Source organism: Lithobates pipiens, unplaced genomic scaffold (genome assembly GCF_037356315.1).
Source record: "Lithobates pipiens isolate NorthernLeopardFrog02 unplaced genomic scaffold, aLitPip1_a1.2 Scaffold_3, whole genome shotgun sequence".
Taxonomy (NCBI): Eukaryota; Metazoa; Chordata; class Amphibia; order Anura; family Ranidae; genus Lithobates; species Lithobates pipiens.
The window spans coordinates 203,285,282-203,309,602 of NW_027507790.1; the positions used below are offsets into that span (position 1 = coordinate 203,285,282).

Genomic DNA, 24,321 nt, shown 5'->3' on the forward strand with positions numbered 1-24,321 from the left:
CCACCAAAACAAACAGCGGGTCTGACTTCCAGAAGGGAGCCCTAGCAGACAAATACACTTTCAGAGCCTGAACCACGTCCAGAGCGTGAAGGGCCACCTCCTTAGGATGTGTCGGGTTAGGACACAGAGATGGTAACACAATGTCCTCATTGATGTGAAACACCGAAACCACCTTTGGAAGAAAAGACTGTTGCGGATGCAACACCACCTTATCCTTGTGCATAACCAGGTAGGGTGACTTGCAGGACAAGACTGCCAGTTCCGAAACCCTCCTGGACAATGTGATGGCCACTAGAAAGACCACTTTCTGGAAAAGAGTCAGAGGGATCTTCCTAATATTTTCAAATGGTGAGTGAGACGCCAGGGGTCGTCGAAAAAAAGACAACCACGGCTGATATTTGTCCTTTAATGGTGCTCAACTCCAACATCTGGTCTACTCCTTGCTGACGAAAAAGCAGGATCCTGGATATAGCAAAGAAGCGCGGATGCCATCATTTTTCCTCACATGGAGATGTAGGCCTTTCAGCTACAATGATAAATCTTCCTGGAAGAGGATTTCTGTGCTCAACATAGTGGGGATCACCGAGTCCGACAGACCCGTTCCTCAACACCTAGCTCTCAATAGCCATGCCATTAAAGCCAGCGATGGTAAAGCGAGAATAGGGCCTTGAGACAGAAAGTCCTCTCGTAGCGGCAGTCGCCAAGGGGCGTCTGCCACCAGCTGCACTAGGTCTGCGTACCACGGATGCCGAGGCCAATCTGGGGCGACCAGAACTACTGGAATCCCCTCGACTTCCACTCTGCGGAGCAGTCGTGGTAGTATCTTCAATGGAGGAAAGGCATAGATCAGCTGATACTGACCCCACGGAGCCACCAGCGCGTCTGCCAAAGGATCTCGTGTCCTGGACACGAATCTCGGCACCTTCCCATTGAGATGGGAGGCCAGCAGATCCACATCTGGTGTGCCCCACCGCAGGCACAGCCGCCTGAAATTCTCCGGATGCAATGCCCATCCTCCTGAGTCCAGCATCTGGCGACTCAGATAGTCCACCTGCCCGTTCTCCACTCCCGGGATGTAAATGGCTGACAGGGCCGGTACATGTCGCTCTGCCCACCGAAGTATGTGAGCGACCTCCCATGCAGCGGCTGAGCTTCTTGTTCCTGCTTGGTGATTGACATACGCCACCACAGTGGCGTTGTCTGACTGGATCCTGATCGAACGCCCTCGAAGTTTCATCGACCATGTGAAGATGCATAGCCTGACCGCTCTCAGCTTTAGCAGATTGAGTGGCAATTTAGATTCCTCCGTCGACCAGAGGCCCTGAGCCGACTGAACCCTCATCACTCCACCCCAGCTGGATAGGCTGGCATCCGTTGTGATCACTGTCCATTTTAGAGGTAGGAACGATGCCAAACCAAAAGGGAGAGCCACAAACTGATAGTGGGCTTCCCCGACTGCGAACCGCAGAAACTTCTGATGCCGGAGGCATATGGGTATGTGCAGGTACGCATCCTGGATGTCTAAGGACACCAGGGAGTCCCCTTGATGGAGTGCAGCGACTACTGAGCGAACTGATTCCATTCTGAACCTCTGTACTCTCACAGCGATTGAGGGCTTTTATATTGGACGTAACCCTTTCTTCTTGGGAACTACAAACAGGTTTGAGTAGAACCCCTGGAAACGTTATGATTCCATAACAGGTACAATCACCCCGCGATTCAGCAAGTTCCTTAAGGCCCCCAGGAGGGCCTCCCGGCGAGCCGGGAGTACGGGAATGCTGGAGAGGAAGAATCTGTTTGGCGGCCAAACTATCTTGTAGCCAGAAGAAATCAGATCGCAGACCCATTGGTTGGACAGCCGAGAGGACCACCGGGCTGCAAACTCCCGAAGGCGACCCCCCACCCGAGACACGGGTGGGGGCAAACCTTCATGCAGTAGCATTTTTGTTCACAGGCTTGTGGCTCTAGGGATGTTTCTGAACTTCCATGGATGTCCTGTCGGGCTGGGGACGAAAAAGCCGTTTGTGAGCGGAAAAGGGGGGCCCTTGCCTACGACGTGGCTCCTTAGCTTTTCTGGCCTGTGGGAGTAATGTCCTCTTACCACCAGTGGCATTCTTAATAATATCATCCAAAGAGGCTCCAAAAAGCCAGTTGCCAAGGAAGGGGAGATCCATCAGGGCTTTTTTGGATGCCTGGTCAGCAGACCAGCATTTTAACCAAATCAGGCGCCGCTTTTTAGCACCTTTGCTCCCATGCATCGCCTCCATCTTGGAAACGAACGAATTGAGGACCGCTGACAAGGTGTCCAAGGGCACTCCGCAGGCATACCGGTTGCAATTGCCTGGATTTGGGGGGAAAAAAATGAAGCCATGCTAACCCTACCCTGTCTGCCAGCCGAAAGGAACTTAGGACAGTGACAGTTCCACCCTCCTTACTGCTGCTGGCTGAGGGGCTCTTTGCCGCAGGACTCACCACCCTGAGGGGTTTCGAGCTATCCAGCAGGTAGTGCCTGTAGTCTCTGTTTGCTCCCAGGTGCAGAGGAATCCGCTCTGTCAGTGGACGCATCTGCTAATTGCACGGAAACCACTCTGCAGTGTGCTCAGGATTAATGGCCACCCAGCGTCCAGTATAAGGACATAAAACACAGGGAAAACGGCCGCTGGCATCCAGTATAAGGACAAATCACAGGGGAAATGGCCACCGAAGCCCAGGAGAGCATGCTTTCCCTTGCCCACACCCAAGATGGCCGCTGATGCAAATGCCATGAGGAACAGAGAGAAACAATGGCGGTGAAAAAGCGCTGCACAGCCTCACAGGTTAATGAAAAACAGGACCCAGCCAGCCAGCACAACCCCCCCCCAAAAGCCCCTGCACAGACACACACACACAACGCTCTGCAGCATCCCTCACAGGGAGGGAGAAAGCGACAGGGAGAGAACAGAGGGAGGTGAGGGACCCCCGAATCGACTTCCCAGGGAATGCCCAGCTGCTCAGCCCCACCAAGGCAGGAAGAGCTGTACTTATCAGTCCTGAAGAGCTGGGAGACATTCCATTACAGACCCACTCACCGATCAGGACAAGGTGCCTGCTGGACCGGCACACTGATGCAGACATCACTAGCCTGGTCATGTGTGTGTCCCGGAGCATAAAAGCTCACCGACCACCTCTGGAGCGAAGGTTTCATCATGGCCTGCCTAGCGCAGAGCTGCGACCTGCACATGCTCGATGGCCAGGCTGGGGAGACGATAAGGGTATCCAGCCTGTCACCCAGCCGGCTGTTGATAGCAGATCACAGGATCTATCATCTTGAGCAAAAAGCCAAGCTTCTGCAGAAAGAAAGACGAACCGATGGGCCCGCAGGGTTCCTAGGTCCTTCTTTACTAGGCAAAATAAAACTGATGACTGCATGGCAGGCTGGAGGGTTGTTACCTAAGGGACCACCCCCTGGGCGGAACTGGAAAGTTTTGTGTGTTACATAACATGTAATGCCTAGTATTCGCCTAAAGGTGGGCGTAACAACCCAATGGCTAAGTGAGGAGCTGTGTCGGTCGGAGAAAATAAAAACTGGAGAGATGAATACCACCAAAAGAAAGCTTTGTGAGGAAAAGGACGTCAAATATGTTTGGGTACGTCACACAACCGCGCACTTGTCAGTTAAAGTGACGCAGTGCCATATCGCGCAAAAGAAATGGCCTGGTCATTGAGCAGCCAAATCTTCAGGGGCTGAATTTCTTAAAACACCTATACAACCACATTAGTCGAAAGAGCTTCTTTCACTATAGAAACACATTGTTAAAGTGGTTGTAAACCCTTACAAACCACTTTGACCTACAGGTAAGCCTAGATTAAGGCTTACCTGTAGGTTCAAGAAATATCTCCTAAACCTACACGGTTTAGGAGATATTTACAAAAAGAAAGCGGCGCGCAGGTGCACTGAATATAATGCCGTTTGTGATAGCTCCCATGATGTCATCGCTGCTCCGGCGCTGTAAATGGCCGGAGCAGCGATACCCGGAAGATAAGTCCCTTACCGCCCCCAACAGGGCCTCCCGGTGAACCGGGGACACAGGTATGCTGGAGGGGAAGAATCTGTTTGGTGGCCAAGAGATAAACTATCTTGTAGCCTGTGGAAATCAGATCGCAGACCCACTGGTCGGATAACCAGGAGGACCACCGGGCTGCAAACTCCCGAACGCGAGACATGGGTGGGGGCAAACCTTCAGGCGGTAGAACTTTTGTTTCCAGGCTTGCGGTTCCAGGGACGTTTTTGACCGTCCGTGGGAGTCCTGTGGGGCTGGGGACGTTTTGTCGAAGCACCGGGCGGACGAAAAAGCCTCTTGTGAGCGGAAAGAGGGCCCTTGCCTGCGGCGTGGCTCCTTAGCCTGCCGGAGTAGAGTACTCTTACCACCAGTGGCATTTTTAATAATGTCATCTAACAAGGCTCCAAAGAGCCGGTCGCCAAGGAAGGGAAGATCCGTCAGGGCTTTCTTGGATACCTGATCAGCAGACCAGCATTTCAACCAAATCAGGCGCCTCAGCACCACAGCTGACACTGAGGCCCTGGATAAGAGGGAGAGTATCCAGGGCCGCATCACAGACGTACTTAAGGCCTTGCACTAGTTGGTCTGCTAGATCCACGCAGACAGGGGAGGCCTGTTGCTCTCCCAATTCGCGGTGCAAAACTTTTGCCCACTCAGTCAGTGTCTGCGACACCAGTGCGGATGCCAGTACAGGTCGCAGGGCTGACCCCACAACCGTAAACAAGGAATGAGCCACCGCCTCGGCCTTCCTATCCGTGGGATCCTTGAATGCAGGAGTCCCCTCAAGCGGGATCGTGGTTACTTTATTTAACCTGGATACTGGGGGGTCCACGACTGGAGGAGCCAACCATATCTTGAGAAGGCTTTCCTCAAAGGGGTAATGCACCACCATGTATTTTGGGACCAAAAAGGTCCGTTGCGGGCGGCCCCATTCCTTGTAAATTATTTTTCCAAAATAAGTCAGATACGGGAACAACTTAGGTGAACGTGCTGGCTTGCGGGACCCAAAAGGGACCGGTACATCAGCAGAGGGATCCGCTGGCTCCTGAATCTTCAGGGTATCACGCACAGCTGTGATAAGTGCTCCAACTAGCTCTTTGTCACGCATGGACCCAGACGGGGACTCATCCTCACTGTTTAAACGGTCCTGGTCAGCGTCATCTGACAAGACAGAGCAGGGGTCACCGGCCTCAGCAGGACCTGAGTCTGCAGGGGCAGGGGCCGCTTTTTAGCACCTTTCTTCCCACGTACCGCCTCAATCTTGGCAACGAACTAATTAAGGACCGCCGTTAAGGGTGTCCATAGGGACCGCGCAGTCCGCAGGTGACCTGGTTGCAATAGTCTGCATTTCGGGGGAAGAAACACCAGTTTCTGAAGCCATGCTGACCCTACCCTGTCTGCCACCCGAAGGGGACTTAGTAGAGTGACAGTCCCACCATCCTGCTGCCGCTGGCTGAGGGGCTCTAACCCGCTAGACTCACCACCCTGGGCCATTCCGTGCTATATTACCGCAATGCCTGATGATCCTCAGCGCTCCCAGATGCAGAGATAGCAAAAAACTGTCGGTGGCTGGCCGCCCATACTTAAAATGGCCACCGAACCGCGCTATGGGGGACTAGAGAGAACATGTGGCAGGCACAGCGCTGCACCCACACAGGGGCATGACTACACAGGCATACAGCGGGATAAGCTGCAGGACCCAGCACAGCTAAAACCCCCAGGTGAGAGCCCAGGCACGCACACACCGCTCAGCACATATACAGCCCCCCCGAGGGGGGGAGGAGGAGGGAGTTAGGGACAGGGGGAGAGAAGAGGGGGTGAGGGGGGCCCACCCGAATCGTCTTCCCAGGGAATGCCCAGCTGCTCCACCCTGACAGGCAGAGAGAGCTTTACTTACTAGACCTGAAGCTGGGAGATATTCCACAGTAGTCAGCTCCTGATCAGTACAGGGAAGACTACTGGCCTGGCATACTGTGACGCAGACATCAGTAGCCCGGTCATATGTACGCCCCGGAGCATAAAGCTCACCGACCACCTCTGGAGCCAAGGAATGTCGTGGCCTGCCGAGCCGTAGCTGCAACCTGCACACGCTCAATGGCCTGACTGGGGAGACTACAAGGATAAGTAAACCAGCCTGTCACCCAGCCGGCTGTTGATAGAAGATCACAGGATCATTCATCTTGCGCAAAAAGACAAGCTTCTGCACCAAAAAAAAAACACGGACCTATGGGCCCGCAGGGTTCCTAGGTCTTATCTCTTGACTAGGCAAGAAAAAACTGAGTTCTGCTAGAGCAGGCTGTGGGGGTTGTAGCCTAGGGACCGCCCCCTGGGTGGAACTAAAAGTTCTGAAGTGTTGTATTACAACTTGCCTAGTAATCTCCAGTGATAGGGCTGACAACGCATTTTGTTACAGAGAGGAGCTGTGTTGGTCGGTGAATATCAGAGAAAATAAGTTTGCCTTCACTTTTGTTATGCGGGTAAGCGGGTGTATATAAGGGTTTAACATGTTATGAAATGTGAATTTATCCTTTAAAACATTCCAAAAGCCTGTATGAACGTAAACTAGTGCATTGGGGCGCCTACACATTTAAAGGTCGATTGTGATATACGTTTCATATGGCTGCGCACACCAGACAGCAGTATTTCTAGTACCAGACCACCTCTGTAATGCTAAAATGACAACCTATAGGGGGCTTTTAAAGTTGTGTCTATGGAAAATATAGGGTACTGAAGTTTGCAGCCATTTCATGGAAGCACACAAATTTAAGGTTTGACATATTGGGTATTTACCTAAAATAAAACTGCGCTACCAGAAATTCAAAACACAATACAAGCAGCCAACATTAACAATAATACAATTGCATACAACATAAAAACCAAAAAATGTAGCGCTTAAAATAGAAAACACCTAGTGGAGAAAAGTGTTATTATAACACACAAAAATTATAAATGAAATAGATAGCGTAGCCAAGCTACACCAAATAAAGGCAAGTGCACTTAGTATAACTACACAAGTGTGAAAAAGTCTTTGTGACTCGTGACATGAAAAAACAAAAAAAGTTCAAATAATGGATGTAGCAAGCGGCCTGGGTCTATACCAAGACCCTACATAAGAAAAGACAATAGTCTCTATAATCCTAGATGATCACTGAACGGTAGAGAGTAGTCAGGATCTGTTGCAATGCCACACGTCAAAATACCCCAGAGGTGAAGACAGCAGCTGGATGTCACACAGATACCACGTTATAAACAGGAAAGGTAATGGATATGCTTACCCGAAGGTGTGGACCCACACCTTGGTGTTGAGTCAGTAAGACATCAAATTGTGATAGACAGCAATTCCTCCATCCAGGTGATATAAACCTCAGCTATGCCAATTCATCATCCAATCTCAGAAGCTAGATGTGATACTGCCCCTTCATTGATTCGCTTATCCCTGTCAGTGTCAGCAAACGTGTGTAGGACTAACTTTTTTGTATTAGTTTTGCTGCCCCAGTCTTTGAACAGCAGCTGATGTTAATTTTGAGGTGATGATAGAGCAGTATATATGAGCGTGGGATTTCACAGCAGGTTATGCCCCAGTTAAAGGAAGTTTATTGCGAAACATGTCGGGTACATAGCCTGCAGACTTTCTACGCTTTTTTTTATTGATATCTGTATTTTTGTACCCTTCTTCATTGAGGGTTTGTACATACATGTATCTTGTTTTTTTAATTTTGTTTTAATAAAACATTTCCTTTTGGATTAATCTGCTCTATGAAGAGGCTTTTTGTTTTTTTCCCCCTCTTTTTCCGTTTGCATTTTTTACGCACCTATTTGGGGTGTGATTGTCCTTTTTACCACCTTGGAGCCAAAAAAAATGTCCCGGATTGGATACCCCGAGATTGGATGGTGTATTGGCATAGCTGAGGTTTACATCACCTGGATGAAGGAATTGCTGTCTATCGCAATTTGATGTCTGAATGACTCACCACCAAGGTGTGTGGGTCCACACCTTCGGGTAAGCGTATCCATTAACGTTCCCGTTTATAACGTGGTATCTGTAAGAAGGGTGACATCCAGCTGCTGTCTTCACCTCTGGGGTATTTTGACGTGTGGCATTGCAACAGATCCTGACTACTCTCTACCGTGAAGTGATCATCTAGGATTATAGAGACTATTGTCTTTTCTTATGTAGGGTCTTGGTATAGACCCAGGCCATTTGGTACATCCATTATTTGAACTTTTTTAGTTTTTTCATGTCACGAGTCACAAAGACTTTTTCACACTTGTGTAGTTATATACTAAGTGCACTTGCCTTTACTTGATGTAGCTTGGCTACGCTATCTATTACATTTATATTTTTTGTGCGTTACAACAACACTTGTCTCCACGAGGTGTTTTCTATTTTAAGCGCTACATTTTTTGGTTTTTATATTGGGTATTTACTCTGCGCAACCGCATCTTTTATATTTTCACCAAAAACTGGGTCGTTTATTGCATTTGTGTGCCATAAAAATTTAAATGTTTGCGTTTCCTAGATCTTTGCAGAAAAATTGGAACCACCATTATTTTATTCTCTAGGGCAGGGATGTCCAAACTTTTTTCAAAGAGGGCCAGATTTGATGACGTGAACATGCGTGAGGGCCGACCATTTTGCCTGACATTCTTTGAACCATTAAAATTCGGTCTAAGTGTGTTCGTCCGAGCACTAATACACGGCCCAACAAGAATTCTCTTGCCTTTGTGGCTGTGTGTGGTGAATAGATGAACTCAAGTGTATTATTTGGATATTGGCGTATAACAGGCTCACTTTAAGAGGGAAGCTTCAGGAAAAAATTACTTAAAATTTTAAATAAAGAACTGTGAAGCAAAATAAGGGTCAGTGTCCATCTGCAGACCCACAATTCCCAGGAATGCAGCACCCGCCATTGCCGGGAACGCAGCCGCCATTGCCGGGAACGCAGCTCCACAATTGCAATTGCCAGGAATGCAGCCATCATTACCATCAGTGCAGCCATGGGGGGCAGGACGAGTGCCAAAGACATCTTACAGGAGAATCTCCCATTTACACAACAGCCTCTTTAAGAGAAAGTACCGCCTCCTTTGATGGACAGAACAGTCGTCCAATGGCAGAGACGGGACTTCCTATTACAGAGGCTGCTGTGGAAACAGGAAATTCCCCTCCGGTGTGCACGGCACTCGTCCCTCCGACGCAGCCAGACTATATATCTTTTGTGGCCCCAGCGCTGGGAGATCGCCAGGGGCCACAAAAGAGATGTATATATATGTATATATATATATATATGTTTAAACAACCAGGGGGGCCGTCCAAAACCAGGCCGCGATTGGCCCACGGGCCGGACTTTGGACATACCTGCTCTAGGGTATCTTCTTTCAGAAAATACATAAAAATAAAATGGAATAACTGCTCTGGCAAAAAAAAAAAGGGTTAAAAGTCGCCTATCAAAGCCAAGTAAAGTTTTCTGTAATAGCGGTTAGACTTTTTGTAATATTAGTGGTCATAAATGACATGGATATGCAATCGGACCTCCAGCTGTTGCAAAACTAGTCCAATCATGCCTCTGGGTGTCATGCTTGTGGCTGTCAGTCTTGCTATGCCTCATGGGACTTGTAGTTCTGCAACAACTGGAGGTCCGCTAATTGCAGATCCCTGACATAGAAGATATGCAATATGAACAATGCACTTAAAAGATTTTTTTTTTTTTTTTACAGGTGACTTAGTACCTCTGTATGCTTGAGGGAAATGTAGCACTGAACATCAAGGTTTGTCTTTCTTCTTTACTAGGAATTCCTGGACTTCGCAACAAATTCTCAATGTCCTCTCTAAAACCCATGTCCAACATACGGTCAGCTTCATCCAACACAAGGTAGCGCAATTTAGTTAAACCAATCTTTGTGGGAATAGATGAGAAAAGATTAATAGCATGGTTCATGTCATTAAACTAAAAACGAGGAGGTAGATGGACCACTCTGCAAAATTGTAGGGACTGTTAACAGCCATTAGATTGCATGCTAGAAAATTGATCAGCATATAAAAAGATTTTTTTTTTTACACTTACCATCTAATCCAGTGGTCTCCAAACTGGACCAGATATGGTCCTTTGCTTGCCCTTATCCAGCCCTTGGGGTGCCTATTCTGCCCACTGATGCAAGGCACTATTCCTTCCCACTGACACCAGCAGTGGAGCAGAATTCCTGCAAATGACACCAAATAGGGCACAAATCCTCCCACTAACAAGAATGGGGCACTAGCCCTTCCCCTGAGACACCAACTGCCTTCCTCTAGCTAAACTGTGGGTATAGGGTTGTGTATATATGGCGTTTTTTAAATTAATTTAAATCTATTGGTTGAACTGGATGACTTCTGTTTTTTCTCACCATAAAACAGGGCACTATTCCTCCCACTAATACCAATGACGGGCCACTATTTACGCCCATTGATGCCAGGGCATTTTTTTTACTCACACTGGCCATGGGCCAGCATCGTCAAAAGTCTGAAGGACAGTAAACTGGACCTTTTTTAGTAAGTTTTGAGACTCCTGGTCAAATTTAGCAAGATGCACAGGAGTTCAGAAACCGCTGAGTTATACTTTAGCCTCTCTTAATCTTGCAGTTAGATCACCGTGGCTGTAAGAAAACTATAGCATGAAAAGTTATGGGTTCCAATGACAGTTGACAGCAGCACAGCGTTCCAGTGCAATTCAGTTCCAGAACCCGCCCCCCAAAAAATAGGATTTTTTCTTTGAAGTAAATCACGGGACACAGACCCATAGTAAATACTATGTGGGTTATAGGCCACCTTCAGGTGATGGACACTGGCACAGGGAGACAGGAAGTTCACTCCCTATATAACCCCTCCCACTACTGTGAGTACCTGAGTTGTGTAGCAAAGCAATATATGTGTATACCAGAAAGAAGGGAGGGACCTCTGTGTACCGTTATGTACTTCAAAGAAAATAATTTTACAGGTAAGCTGTTATAAAAATCCTATTTTCTTATCGTACATCACGGGCACAAAGTCATAGTAGTTACTATGTGGGTTGTTCCATAGCAATGCCAAATGAAGGGAGGGAGAAACAGCAAAAAAAGTAGGGTACCAAGAGACTAGAGGGCTCATACTGCAACCTGCAGTACACTGCGCCCAAAGGCAATATCCTCATGACCTTTTACATCTACTTGATAGGATCTGGTAAATGTATGGACTGAGGACCAAGTTGCAGCCTTGCAAATTTGAGCCATGGAGGCTTGGTGATGCACTGCCCAGGAAGTACTAACAGCCCTGGTGGTGTGTTCTTTAACATCAAAAGGTGGATTTTCCTTTTTAAGCCATAAGCTTGAACAATCACTTTACAAATCTATTTAGAAATAGTAGATTTCGATGCTGCCTGTCCTCTTAGGATATTCTGGCAACACTAACAAAAAACCTGTTTTACAAATCTGAGCAGTCGCCTTTAAGTAGACCTTGACTGCTCACCACATCAAGAGAATGCAGCGACCTTTCTTCCGCAGAACAGGGTTCCGGGAAAAATTAAAGTATAACAAGAAAAGGAAATTAAGAGGACGACGTAATACAACCTTATCCTTGTGAATACTCAAATATGACTCTTTACAAGAAAGAGCAGCCAACTCCGATAACCTTCTTGCAGAAGATATGGCAACCAGAAAAATAAACTTCCTTGTCAAAAGTACCAAGGGAATATGTCGTATTGGCTCAAAAGGCAGTTTCTGTAATGCCGACAGGACTAAATTCAAGTCCCAAGGATTCAGGGGTGACCTAACCAGAGGATTAAGCCGTGTTACCACCTGAATAAAGTTACGAACCAGAGTGCGCAAAGAAAGTGGTCGCTGAAATACAGATATGGCCTAAACCTGGCTTTTGATCTTAAGGCCAGTTTAATTTCTAATCCCATCTGTAGAAAATCAAGAATCCTACCTAGGACATATTTCCTGGGGTGCCAACCCATGGATTCACACCAGGAAACACATGCCTTCCAGACTCTAATATGACTCTGGAGGTTGGCTTACTTGCATTAAAGTAGACACTACTGAAGCCGACAGCCTATGCTCCTTCAGAATGTGGGTATCAATAGCCAAACTGTTAAATTTAGAGTTTGTAAGGTAGGATGGAATACTGGACCTTGTGGGAGAAGGTCTGGCCATGGCGGTAGAGTCCCTGGGACTCCTACCACAATCTTTACGATCTTTGCATGCCAAGATCTCCTGGGCCACAAGAATCACCGCCTTCACTTCCTGCAAAGAAGATGCAGAAGCAACAGGAGGGAATGCATAAATCAGTGAAAACTGATCCCACGGGAAAGCCAAGGCATCTGTTCAGCATGCCAGAGGATCCTTTGTGCTTCATAGAAAGTTGTCGATATTTTTGTTGAACCTGGACGCAAACCGATCCACGTCCGGAATTCCCCATCTTTGAAATATTAACAGAAAGATGTCGAAGTGAAGAGACCATTCTCCCGGGAACAGTAGTCCGCCTGCCAATTCTCTATTCCTGGGATGAAGACTGCCGATAGGCAAGGTATGTTTCCTGGCCAAGTTAGGCTATGATTCACCTCTCTGAACAGCACGACTTCTCGTGCCCCCTTGGTGATTGTTATAGGCTACTGCTGTGGCATTTTCGGATTGGATCCTGACAGGACAATTCCATAATATGAGTGTCCGGGCCTTCAGAGCCAGGCGTGCTGCCCGAATATAGAATATTGATGGACAGGGCAATTTCTGATTTGGACCATTTTCCTTGAACAGACGCTTAGGACTTCTAGAACTTCTCCACAGCCCAGAAGGCTGGCACCTTTTAGGTTGATTTTCCTTTTTGGAGATTCTTGGTTATCAACCACGGAGGCTTTGACACACCTTTGGGGATAAACGTATTGGGAAGTGTAGAGCTTGGACTTTCTTGCTCCAAGTTGATAGGACACTATTTTGCAGTAGTCTTGAATTAAATTGAGCATAAGAAACGGCCTCTAATGAAGCCACCACCTTTCCCAACTAACTCATGCAAAATCGAATGAAGGATTCTTCTTTGTTGTGACCACTTGAATCAGTTCCCTTATGGAACTAATCTTTGCCTGGGGCAAGTACACCATCTTCTGAGCTTTATCTATGATCATACCCAAGTATTTCAATCTCCTTGACGGTTTTAAGATTTCTCTAGGTTGAGAAACCAACCTAGGTATTCCAGATAGCAGACTGTGATGACCAAACTGTGGTCTAAGCAGGCTATCAACTGATCTATCAAGAGTAGATTGTCTAAGTAAGCTAGAAAAATTATACCAAGCCCTTAATCTGGCTAAAGGGGAGCCAAGACCTTTGTAAACACTTGAGGTGCAATAACTAAACTGAAAGGCAGAGCTACAAACTGAAAAGGAAGATTTCTCGAAGCTTAGATATTTCTGGTGAGCGGGAAAAATACGTACATGGGAGGCAAGCATCCTTGATGTCCACTGACGCTAGCAGTTAACCACCTTGTAGAATGGAAACCACTGACCGACATGCGAAAAGAGCAGATATTCAAAAACCGGTTTAAGATCTTTCAGATCTAAAATGGGTCTGACATATCCGTTTGGTTTTGGTACTGTGAAAAAGTTATATTAAAACCCTAACCCTCGCTCTTCCATGGGGACCACCGCATATCACATTTTGAGACAAGAGATGGTCCAAAGCTAGAAAGAGACCCTTTTTCTGGATCTCTGAGAACGTTTGATTTGAGAAAACGAGGAGACGGGAACTCTAGTTTGTATCCTAGTGATATTGAGGAAGCCACCCATTTGTCTTGACATTCTTCCTGTCAGACCCTTGAGAACTGCAGAAGTCTTGCCACACTCGAGTGAGCGGGGGCTCCCCTTCATAAGGAGGTTTTATTATTTTGTTTTGTGGGTTTCCTTCCCCAGGAGGCTGTCGTGACTGCCTGGATGCTGATGCTCCTGGTACTGGAGCAGAAGCTTGTTTAAAAGAAAAACCCTTAATCCTTTTAACTGGCAAAAGGGAACTTTTCCCATTAAAAATTCTTTGGCTGCATTTATCCAGATTGTCACAAAACAGCCGTGCAACGCAAAATGGAAAACTACCCAGAAGCTTTCTGCATCGCGCTTTGGCTGACCAATTTTTCAACCACAGAACTCAACACACATGCACCAGCCCAAACATAAGTCGTGAGGCCTGGAGAATAGTCTCTCATAGCGTCTATTGTAAAACATAACGCCCCTGGTATCCTGGCCAAATCTTGGGCCTGCTGATCAGCAATAATCTTGAGAACTTGTTTAAACTGGTCTCTTACACACAATATACAATAACATACAATTGCTGCCAGCGCAGGCTGAACCACTGAACCTGCCAGAGAAATATTGTTCTTACATAGGTATTCCAACTTCTTATCCGTTGGATCCTTCAGCATTTGAGCATAGTCTACTGGACAAGTCAAATTTTTATTCACAGAGGATATAGCAGCGTCAATTGCTGGCATCTCCCATTTCTTATTACAATTCTTCCTCCATAGGAAGAACTTTTTGAGGGAAAAAAACTGTTTATCTGGCTGATCCCACTCAGAATAAGCTTTTTTTTTTTTTTTAGCAATGAATGGGTAGGAAAAGCATGAATAGCCTGGGGAGGCTTTATCGAACCCAAACCAGAAGAGGGTTCATCAACTGACTCGGCTAATGGCAGAATGAATGTGGAGCGGACCAATTCAGTCAGAGATTGTACCATCAATCTCTCATGTTGTGAACCTGATCTTTCTGTATTTGACTCTTCACTAGAGGCATCATAGGCCTCTTCCTGTTCCCCAGAGAAATGTATCATCCGCCCCCCCCCCTCCTCAGTTCGAGGGTCCTGGGAAATGGAAGGGGATTTATCGCGCTTAGTCCCACTCTGGGAAGTGATTAAAGCATCAATCTTTTGCTCCGAGCCTAAAATGGTAGAGATAAAAACCTCTTCAGTAATATAGACAGGGCTGCAGTGTTAAGAGCAGCTGCAAAACCTGATGGCTCATTCTGACCAGCCACGTAAGAATTCTCAGGGGAGGATGCCATCTTTTTTGAGATGATTCTAAGCTTTGTACCTGTAGAAGTCCCTCTAGAGCCCTTTTTTGAGGTGTTTTTACCCCCTACCCCCTTCCGATCATAGCCAGATAAACAAAGCAGAGGTACTACCAGAATGATCGCATCTACTGCTTGAGCAACAGTCCAGCTACTGCCACTGCTATTAATGCTCAGCCTGACAAAATAGTAAAAGTGTCAATAGGAAATGCCTGTGTCACCAAACCTCTTTCATCCCCCTCTTTGCTCTTGTGTACTCCAGAGAGCTTGCAGCAGCACAAAGAGCTTTAAAAGCATATTCCTGCACCGGACCTTGGAGGACGCCAATGCCGCGCTAAGCCCCACCATCACATTCACACCTCCCGTCTTTCTTTAAAAGTTTTCCCATGCGAGCGTGATCGGCTTGTGAGGGAGGGATGGCGAGGAGGAAACCTGGAAGCCGCCGCCAAGTAGGGGCGGTGAAAGTAAAAATGGCATTGCTGATAGGACGCTCAGCCACGCGAAGAGGGGGTGAAGCAACCCCCCCCCCAAACTTACCGGAGGTCTGCCTGCTAGCTGGAGGAAAGAGTGATCTCTTGAGGAAGAATGAGAAGGTATGTGCCCCATACAGCCCCTAGTGGTGACACTTAGGCATGACAATATTTCATAAGAAAATTTTCAAATTTCTTAAAAAACTCCACTTACCTTTCCCGCCGTAGGGTTTTCTGTAGTAAAACCAGCAGACCCAATCTTTACCCTTCAGGAACTGGGGCCCCGCGGGGAACCCACACTCCTGGACCTGTAATAGAACCCCGCCAGTAAAACTTTATGGCTTTTAACTACCAAAGTACTGGATCCCAGGGTCAAGCTCTCTAAAAAGAGAAGCATTACCAGCAAAATCTAGTTTCTTCGGATATGAGGCCCAGGCACCATTCAATTTGGCCTAAAAGACACCTTGAATGGATCTGGCTGCATTGCTAGCCCCAGCAAGGAAAACTCCAGAGGAGCTCAGCACAGCTTTACTCGTGACCAACACTGGCAAAAAAATGGAAGTAATCCCAGTAGTGGGAGGGGTTATATAGAGTGGACTTCCTGTCTTAGGGTGTGCCAGTGTCCATCACCTAAAGGTGGCCTATAACCCACATAGTAACTTTACTATGGCTCTGTGTCCTGTGATGTATGATAAGAAAAACACACAACAAAGGTGCTTTTTTCCTGCGCTGAACTATTCAGGAATGCAGTAAACCACATATCAAAAATCAAAAACACGTTAAGGGCCAGTTCACACCAGACGCAATTCCGTTCAGTTCTATGTGCTTTTTTCTGCACTAAAAATGCATGCACAATGTTTTCCATGTATTCCAATGGCTCTAGTTCACACCATGCAGTCAGTTTCTGGTCCAGAAAGTGACTGTATTCATGCAGAAAAAGTGGAACTGCATCTAGTGTGAACTGGCCCTTATTAATGGGCATGCAGAAGAGCATCCGGAACGGATCTGGAGGACATTTTGTGGTGTTAACAGGCACAAAGTCAATCACAAGAGACAATTAAGAGGCCAGGGGGAAGAAGGTCTACCAATTTTTGTGGTCCGAACACCAGACCTGAAATCAGTCTGAAGGAGAGTAGGGTCACCAAAAGGATTCCATATAAAAGCAGAAGTGATCTGGGTATACCACAATCCAAACTGGTGAATCTGTACAGCAGCATCAGAATATGACTCCTTCCATTTATTTGCCCACAGAAGGTCATGGTGTTTGACAGAAAATACTGCAAACCTTCCTAACACCATTCTAATTGTAATGTTCATTGTCTGCCAGGGAGTGAGGGGAAGAGTTCTTAGGCACAGTACAGCTATCGCTAAACTCCTGGAATGCTGGAGAGACACTGGTCTCTCATACAGTAGTAGCTCTGATCTTGATTTCCCATCCCCTGTTGATTCACAGAAGCCATTGTATTTTGTGAATGAGTTAATACACAGTGCATCTGTTAAGTATTCACAGCGCTTCACTTTTTCCACATTATGTTACAGCCTTATTTCAAACTGAATTAAAGTCATTATTTTCCTCAAATAATACCCCATAATGACAAAGTGAAAGAAGTTTGTTTGAAATCTTAGCAATTTTTTAAATAAAAAAACATGTACATAAAGTATTAACAGCCTTTGCTCAATGCTTTGTTGAAGCACCTTTGGCACCAATTACAGCCTCAAGACTTTTTTGAAAATGATGCAAAAAGCTTGGCATACCTATTTTTTTAGGCCGTTTCTCCCATTCTTTTTTGCAGGACCTCTTAAACTCCCAGGTTGGATGGGGAGCATCAATGCACAGCCATTTTCAGATCCCTCCAGAGAAGTTAAATCAGGTTGAAGTCGGGGCTCTGGCTGGGCCACTCACAGGAGTTGTCCCGTAGCCACTCCTTTGTTATCTTGGCTGTGTTGCTTAGAGTTCTCCTACTGGAAGATAACCTTCAACCCAGTTGGAGGTCCAGAGCGCTCTGGAGTAGGTTTTCATCAAGGATGTCTCTGTACATTGCTGCATTCATCTTTCCCTCCATCCTAATTCCCGAGTTCCTGCTGCTTAAAAACATCCCCACAGCATGACGCTGCCACCACCATGCTTCACTGTAGGGATTGTGTTGGCCAGGTGATAAGCGGGACCAGGGTTCCTGCAGACATGACACTTGCCATTCAGGCCAACGATTTCAATCTCTGTTACATCAGACCAGAGAATTTTGTTTCTCAGCCTGAAAATCCTTCAGGCACCTTTTGGCAAACCCTAGGCGGCCCGTTGTGCCTTTTACTGAAGAGTGGCTTCTGTCTGGCCACTCCTTCATCCAGGCCTGATTGGTGAAGTGCTGCAGAGAAGGATATTCTTCTGGAAGAGTCTCCTCTCTCCAGAGAAATGCTAAGAGATCTGTCAGAGTGGCCATCGGGTTCAGGTTCTTGGTCACCTCTCTTGATTAAGGCCCTCCCGATCACTCAGTTTGGGCTGGGCAACCGGCTCTAGGAAGAGTCCTGGTGGTTTCACACATTTTCCATTTCTGGATGATGGAGGCCACTGTGCTCATTCAATGCTGCAGAGCATTTTCTGTACCCTTCCACAGATCTGTGCCGAGACAATCTTGTCTCGGAGGTCTACAGACAATTACTTGGACTTCACGGCATTGATTATGCGGACATGCACCGTTAACTGTAGGACCTTATATAGACAGGTGTGTGCTTTTCATATCCAATCAAATAAATTTACCACAGGTGGACTCCAATCAAGTTGTATAAACATCTCAAGGATGAAATAAGGCTTTAACAAAACAAAATGTGGCAAAAGTCAAGTGCTGTGAAAATGTTCTGGATGCACTGCAGTAGCTACACCAGATTGTCCAGCATTGGAGCACTGGAAGTAAAGCTATAGCTGTGTTCCCAATGCCAAGTATGAATAGAAATTAAGAGATAAACCTACGAGGTGGCATGCACCTAGAATCTGACCCCTAGTAATCCACCACATTGTACAAAGCCACTGAGATACTGCAGTTAAGCTTTAAAAAAAACTTTCCTACAAAGCAGAAAAACATGGAGCACTAAAGTGCTGACCCCTCACTGTTACCAATGGGAGCACTAAATTAGAAAGAAAGCAGGCTTAACAATGGCACACACTGTGCAGTCATGCCTAAGGACTAGGTTACTCAAACTACTGCAAGTGAAGATTCAAACCCTTCCCTGAGGTAAAGGTCCTGCAGATCTCAGACGAGGCAAAGTGTCCACTCTAGAAGGGAAGGGCATGTTGAAAACAAACCCTAACTTCTCTGCCAATTCTGAAAACAGAAGGGGGGACTTGGCTAACAGACATGGAGGGGATCAAAAATCCAAAGCAGTGGACTTTAGAGAGTGAACAGTTTCACTTTTTAGGAAATATTTAACATTCAAGAATCTGTATCATCTTAAAATATAAATCATAAAATGAAACAGATGTAGTCTTATCCAGCATCCTACATTAAAGGGGTTGTAAAGGCAGTTTTTTTTTTTTTTTTTTAACAAGGCTGCTTTCACACTGAAAGCTCCGGCCATTAGCACTAAAGCATTGCTCGTTTTAGTGGCACTATAGCACTGTTTAAGCTGCAGTTATCACCAAATCTAAAAAATAAGGGTAAAAAGTATAATTTTGCAGCACTTTCAAAACACTGCCCATTCATTCTAATGGGCAGGGTGTTTTGGGAGCACTAAATACAGTGCTCCCAACCCACCCCAAAGATGCTGCTTGCAGGACTTTTCAGAAGGCCCTGCAAGCACAGCGCACCGCCCCAGTGTGAAAAGCCACTGGAATGAATGGGAGGTGGCTGTGTCTGAATGGACACATGGAGATGTGACATGACGCAAGCGCCCTCATAGCATGCTGCTTGCTGTGGGGGCACTCAAAAGGAGAGAGGGGTCAGGATCACAGAAGAGGCACTCGAGAAGAGGAGGATCTGGGCTGCTTGGTGCAAATCCATGGCAACAGAGCAGCCAAGTATAACATAAGTTTGTTATTTTTAAGGGGAAAATAAGACTTAATCACTTTAAGGACCAATTCACACTCGTGCGACTTGGTCATGTGACTTTGGACCCCAAGTCGCATCTTAGGTTTCCCCATGTGCAACGTTCATATCCGTGTGACTTCAAAGTAGTGTAAGCACTACTTTGGCCAATAGACCTCAATGTACACCCAAAAAATAGGATTTTTATTACAGCTTACCTGTAAAATCCTGTTCTTGGAGTACATCATGGGACACACAGCCCTAAGAAATTACTTCATGGGTTATGGGCCACCTTCAGGTGTTGACACTGGTATACCAAATCCAGGAAGTTCACTCCCTATATAACCCCTCATCCATCCGGGAGCACATCAGTTTTTGTAGCAAAGCAATATACTTAAATCCCAAAATAGGGGAAGGAACGCTGTGTCCAATGATGTACTCCAAGAAAAGGATTTTACAGGTAAGCTGTAATAAAAATCCTATTTTTTATATCGTACATCATGGGACACAGAGCCCTAATTACTTAGTGGGACGTCCCATAGCAATGCTACTTGAGGGGAGGGACACAAAACCCACAGGGTACCCCCAAACTTGAGGAATTACACTGCTGCCTGCAGCATACTTCACCCGAAGGCGATATCCTCATACCTCCTTACATCCAGCTGATAGATTTTTGTGAATGTATGCAATGAAGACCAAGTTGCGGCCTTACAGATCTGAGCCATGGAGGCCTGGTGGTGCACTGCCCAAAAAGCACCAACTGCCCTGGTAAAGTGCGCCTTAACTTGAAAAAGGGGGATCTTAACCCTTAATTATGTTTGAATTATAACTTGCCGAATCCACTTAGCGACAGTGGATTTTGACGCTGCCTGTCCCTTCTTAGGATGCTCTGGCAGAATACATAAGACATCAGTCTTAAGAATCTGAGTCGTTGTCTTTAAAAAGACTCTCACTGCTCTAACCACAGCAAGACAATGTAGTGACCTTTCTTCCCTGGAACATGGTTTTGGAAAAAATTATGGCAGGACAATATATCTTTGTTCAGGTGAAAACCTGAAACCACTTTTGGCAAAAGCCTGGATGAGGGCGCAACACCACTCTGTCCTCATGAATAATCAAATATGGCTCTTTACAAGGAAGAGCAGCCAATTCCGAAAACCTCTTTGCTGAGGATATAGCAACCAAAAATACCAACTTCCTTCAGAAGGACTAAGGGAAAATGCTGTATCGGTTCAAATGGTTTTGTAATGCTGACAAAACTAAATTCAAATCCCAAGGGCTTAAAGGCCATATAACTGGCGGAGTAATCAGCATTTCCCCTTGCATAAAACCCCGGACTAAACATAGTTTTTGAAATAAAAATCGATGAGACTTGGCCCTTAATAGTACTCAAGGCCAACTTCATCTCTACGCCTAATTGTAGAAAGGCAAGAATTCAGCCTATATCTCTCCAAGGGTGTCAACCCTTGGGATTCACAGCAGGAACTATAGTTCTGGAAGTTGGTTTCCATGTATTAATCAAAGTAGAGATAACTGACCCGGAAAGCCCACGTTTACTCATGTTGGTTTCAATAGCCAGGCAATTAAATTTAGCTTTCATAAAGTAGGATGGAATATCGGCCCATGTGAGAGCCGGTCTGGCCTTAGTGGAAGGGACCATGGATCCTCTACTACCATCGTTATGATTTCTGCATATTAGGACCTTCTGGGCCATGCTGGTGCTGCCAGAATTTCCGGTTTTCTTTCCAGCTTGATCCTGCAAAGTCATCGAGGCAGCAATTGAATAGGGGGAAATGCATAGGTCAGTGAAAGCTGATCCCAAGGTATCACCTATGCATCTGTTCTGCATGCAAATGGATCCTTTGTTGTGGACACAAAGTTGACTAACTTTATATTGAACTGGACGCTAGAAGATCTACGTCCGGAGTGCCCCATCTTTGACAAACAGCACGAGAATATGTTGCGGTGGGGAAACCATTCCCCTGGAAATAACTGCTGGCAACTTAAGTAGTTAGCCTGCCAATTCTCTATTCCCGGAATGAAGACGGCTGATAGGCGTGGAATATCTCCTTCCGCCCAAGTTAGAATATGGTTCACCTCTCTCTATGCTGAGAGACTCTTGGTGCCCCCTTGGTGATTGATATAGGCCACAGCCGTAGCATTGATGGATTGGATCCTGAAAGGACAATCCCTTAACCTTGAAGACCAGGTCTTTATAGCCAGACGCACTGCCCGAATCTCTACGATGTTGATGGGCAAGGCTCTTCCGGTTCTTGACCACTGTCCTTGGACAGTTGTCTTCCTCTGTACTGCTCCTCAGCCTGAAAGACTGGCATCTGTCGTCATCACTTTCCAGATAACAGGTCTGAAGGCAATTCAGTTCGCATTGTGCACTATACAAGTATTTCATTCATTCAAGGATTTTACTTTCAGCAGATTCTGGTTAGTAACCACCAATTGAGGCTTTGGGACACCCTTGGTGACAGCCACATTGGGCAAGTGCAAAGCTTAGATCGTCTTGTTAGATAAAATACTCGAATGGAACTGGGCATAGGGAACTTTTTCAAATTAAGCCACCATCCTTTCTAACCATCTCATGCAAAGGCGAATTGGGGGGGGGATCTCCTTTTGACCCGACCATCCGCACCAACAATCTTATGAAGTTGTTTTTTGCCTGGGAAAGAACACCCTTTTTCTGGGCTGTATCTATGATCAGACCCAAATACTCCAGGTTTTTAGCGGTTTTAAGGAGACTTAACTAGGTTGAGAATGCAAACCAGATATTCCAAGTAAATGGTTGTAATGTGTACACCTTACTCCTAACACCAATATGTTTATTAGCAATAGATCGTCTAGATATGTCAAGACAGATTAAGCCCTGTGCCCTTGACCTGGCTAGAGGTGGGGCTAGCACTTTTGTCAACGCTCGGTGTGCTGTAGCTAGCCCAAAGGGCAAGGCTAAAAACTGAAATGCTGCTTCGAAATGCAGAAACCTTCGGTGAGCGGGAAATATATGGACATGCAGATATGCGTCAGAAGATTTCCTCCTTGTAGGATAGGAACTACTGACCTGATTGACTCCAAAGAAAGGAGCCGATCTTCACAAACCGATTTAGATTCTTTTAGATCTAGAATGTTGAATTTCTGCATGGATCTGTACATGTACAGGAAACGCATGACAAAGGCAGCGAAGGTTTTAAGGAACCTAAGAAAAAACAGATCAGCTGTCTACTAGAGGTAGCTTGAAAGTGGTTGTAAACCCTTACAACACACGTTGACCTACAGGTAAGCCTAGATTAAGGCTTACCTGTAGGTCCAAGAAATATCTCCTAAACCTATACGGTTTAGGAGATACGTGCTCGAAGAGAGGCACCGCTCTCTATGGCGCATGCGCCGTAGACAGCGGCCCACAGGTGCACTGAGCGCGGCATCTTCAACAACGGAGATGCCGCGAGTGTCTGCTTCTGTGGCATGCGTGGGAGAGACGTCATCGCGGCTTCGCCGAATGACAGCGGCGGAGCTGCGAGATACCACTGAGAAGATGGATGCGCCGGAATACAGGGGAAGCAGTGACTTCGCTGGCTCCTGTGTCAGGTAAGTGACACATAATGGACTACTATGTGATGCATAGTAGTCCATTATGCTTTGCCTTTGCAGGGAATGAAAGAGGAAGTAAACCCATCAGGGTTTACTTCCTCTTGAAAGAGGCACAAATCTTCTCTGTAAGCGATTTTCACCAGCAATTTCTCAGATTGAGAGGCTGAAAAAAAGGTTCAGCTCCAATTGTCTCCTCGGCAGGAGTAATCGGTTTGACTTTTTTCCTAAACACCTGAGGGTAACCCTTCATCCTCTACCCACTGTTACCTTGATAAGGGGGATCTAATGTGGGGGAGGGGGATTTAATATGCTTCCTATCCTTGGATAGCGAATGCGGATAAAGTCTCTAATTTTCCTTCTAGGCCCGAGAAAAAACAAATTTTCAATCATGTATACAGGGGCTGAATGTTTTCTACTCTTAGAGTCTGACGGAGTCCGCCATCACTGCCTTGAGGCAACTTCCCTTGGTGCAGGGGAAGGAGTCAGTTTAGATAAAAGGACGTTTATACTTGCTTGGACAAAAGAGTATCTTTCCTGCTAGAAATCATTTGGATGTATTTGACCAAATATTCCTCAACGAAAAAGGGGAACTAGTCAGAAGGCTTTTTGCAAGATGCTTCGGCTGACCAACTTTTCAACCACAGGGTCATACGCATGTGTTATAGCACAAGCGTAAGGCGGGACGCTTGGTGGATAGTCTTTTATGGCATCTATGGCAAAACATAGCTCCTTTGGTAGGAGGATTTAACAAAAAATTACAACTTCTTATCTGTTGGATCCTTAAGCATTTGTGCATCTTTATTGATGCTGGGAATTGCAGCATTGCTGGTACTTTCTATCATTTGTGAAATTTTCCTCAATGATAGAGAACTGAGAAACTCTTTGGACGGAAAAAACACTTATCCAAATGATCCCATTCAGCATTAATAAACCCTCCTAGAAATGCATGACAAAGTCTGTAAAGGTTTTTTTTTTAACCCAAGAAGGGAACCAAACTTTCAGCTGACTGTTAGGAGCAACATAAAAAAATCTCTGTAAGAGTATCATCAATCTGGCAGATTGTGAGGTTGCATAAGGTTAACCGTTTACTCCGCAGAGAAAATTTACCTCATTCTGTGCTCACTGTTCTCTTAGAAAAATAGGATTT

General features: G+C 46.1%; 1 protein-coding gene across 4 annotated transcripts in view; it reads right to left on the minus strand.

Moving 5' to 3' along the window:
* Nucleotides 1-24,321, minus strand: part of DDX4 (DEAD-box helicase 4) — a 329,051-nt gene that overhangs the window by 29,784 nt on the left and 274,946 nt on the right. For all 4 annotated transcript variants that reach the window (XM_077462713.1, XM_077462714.1, XM_077462716.1 and 1 more), the window contains one exon: nt 9,768-9,934. In XM_077462713.1, the coding sequence (XP_077318839.1) occupies nt 9,768-9,934 (167 nt within the window). The remainder of the gene's footprint in view (nt 1-9,767; nt 9,935-24,321) is intronic.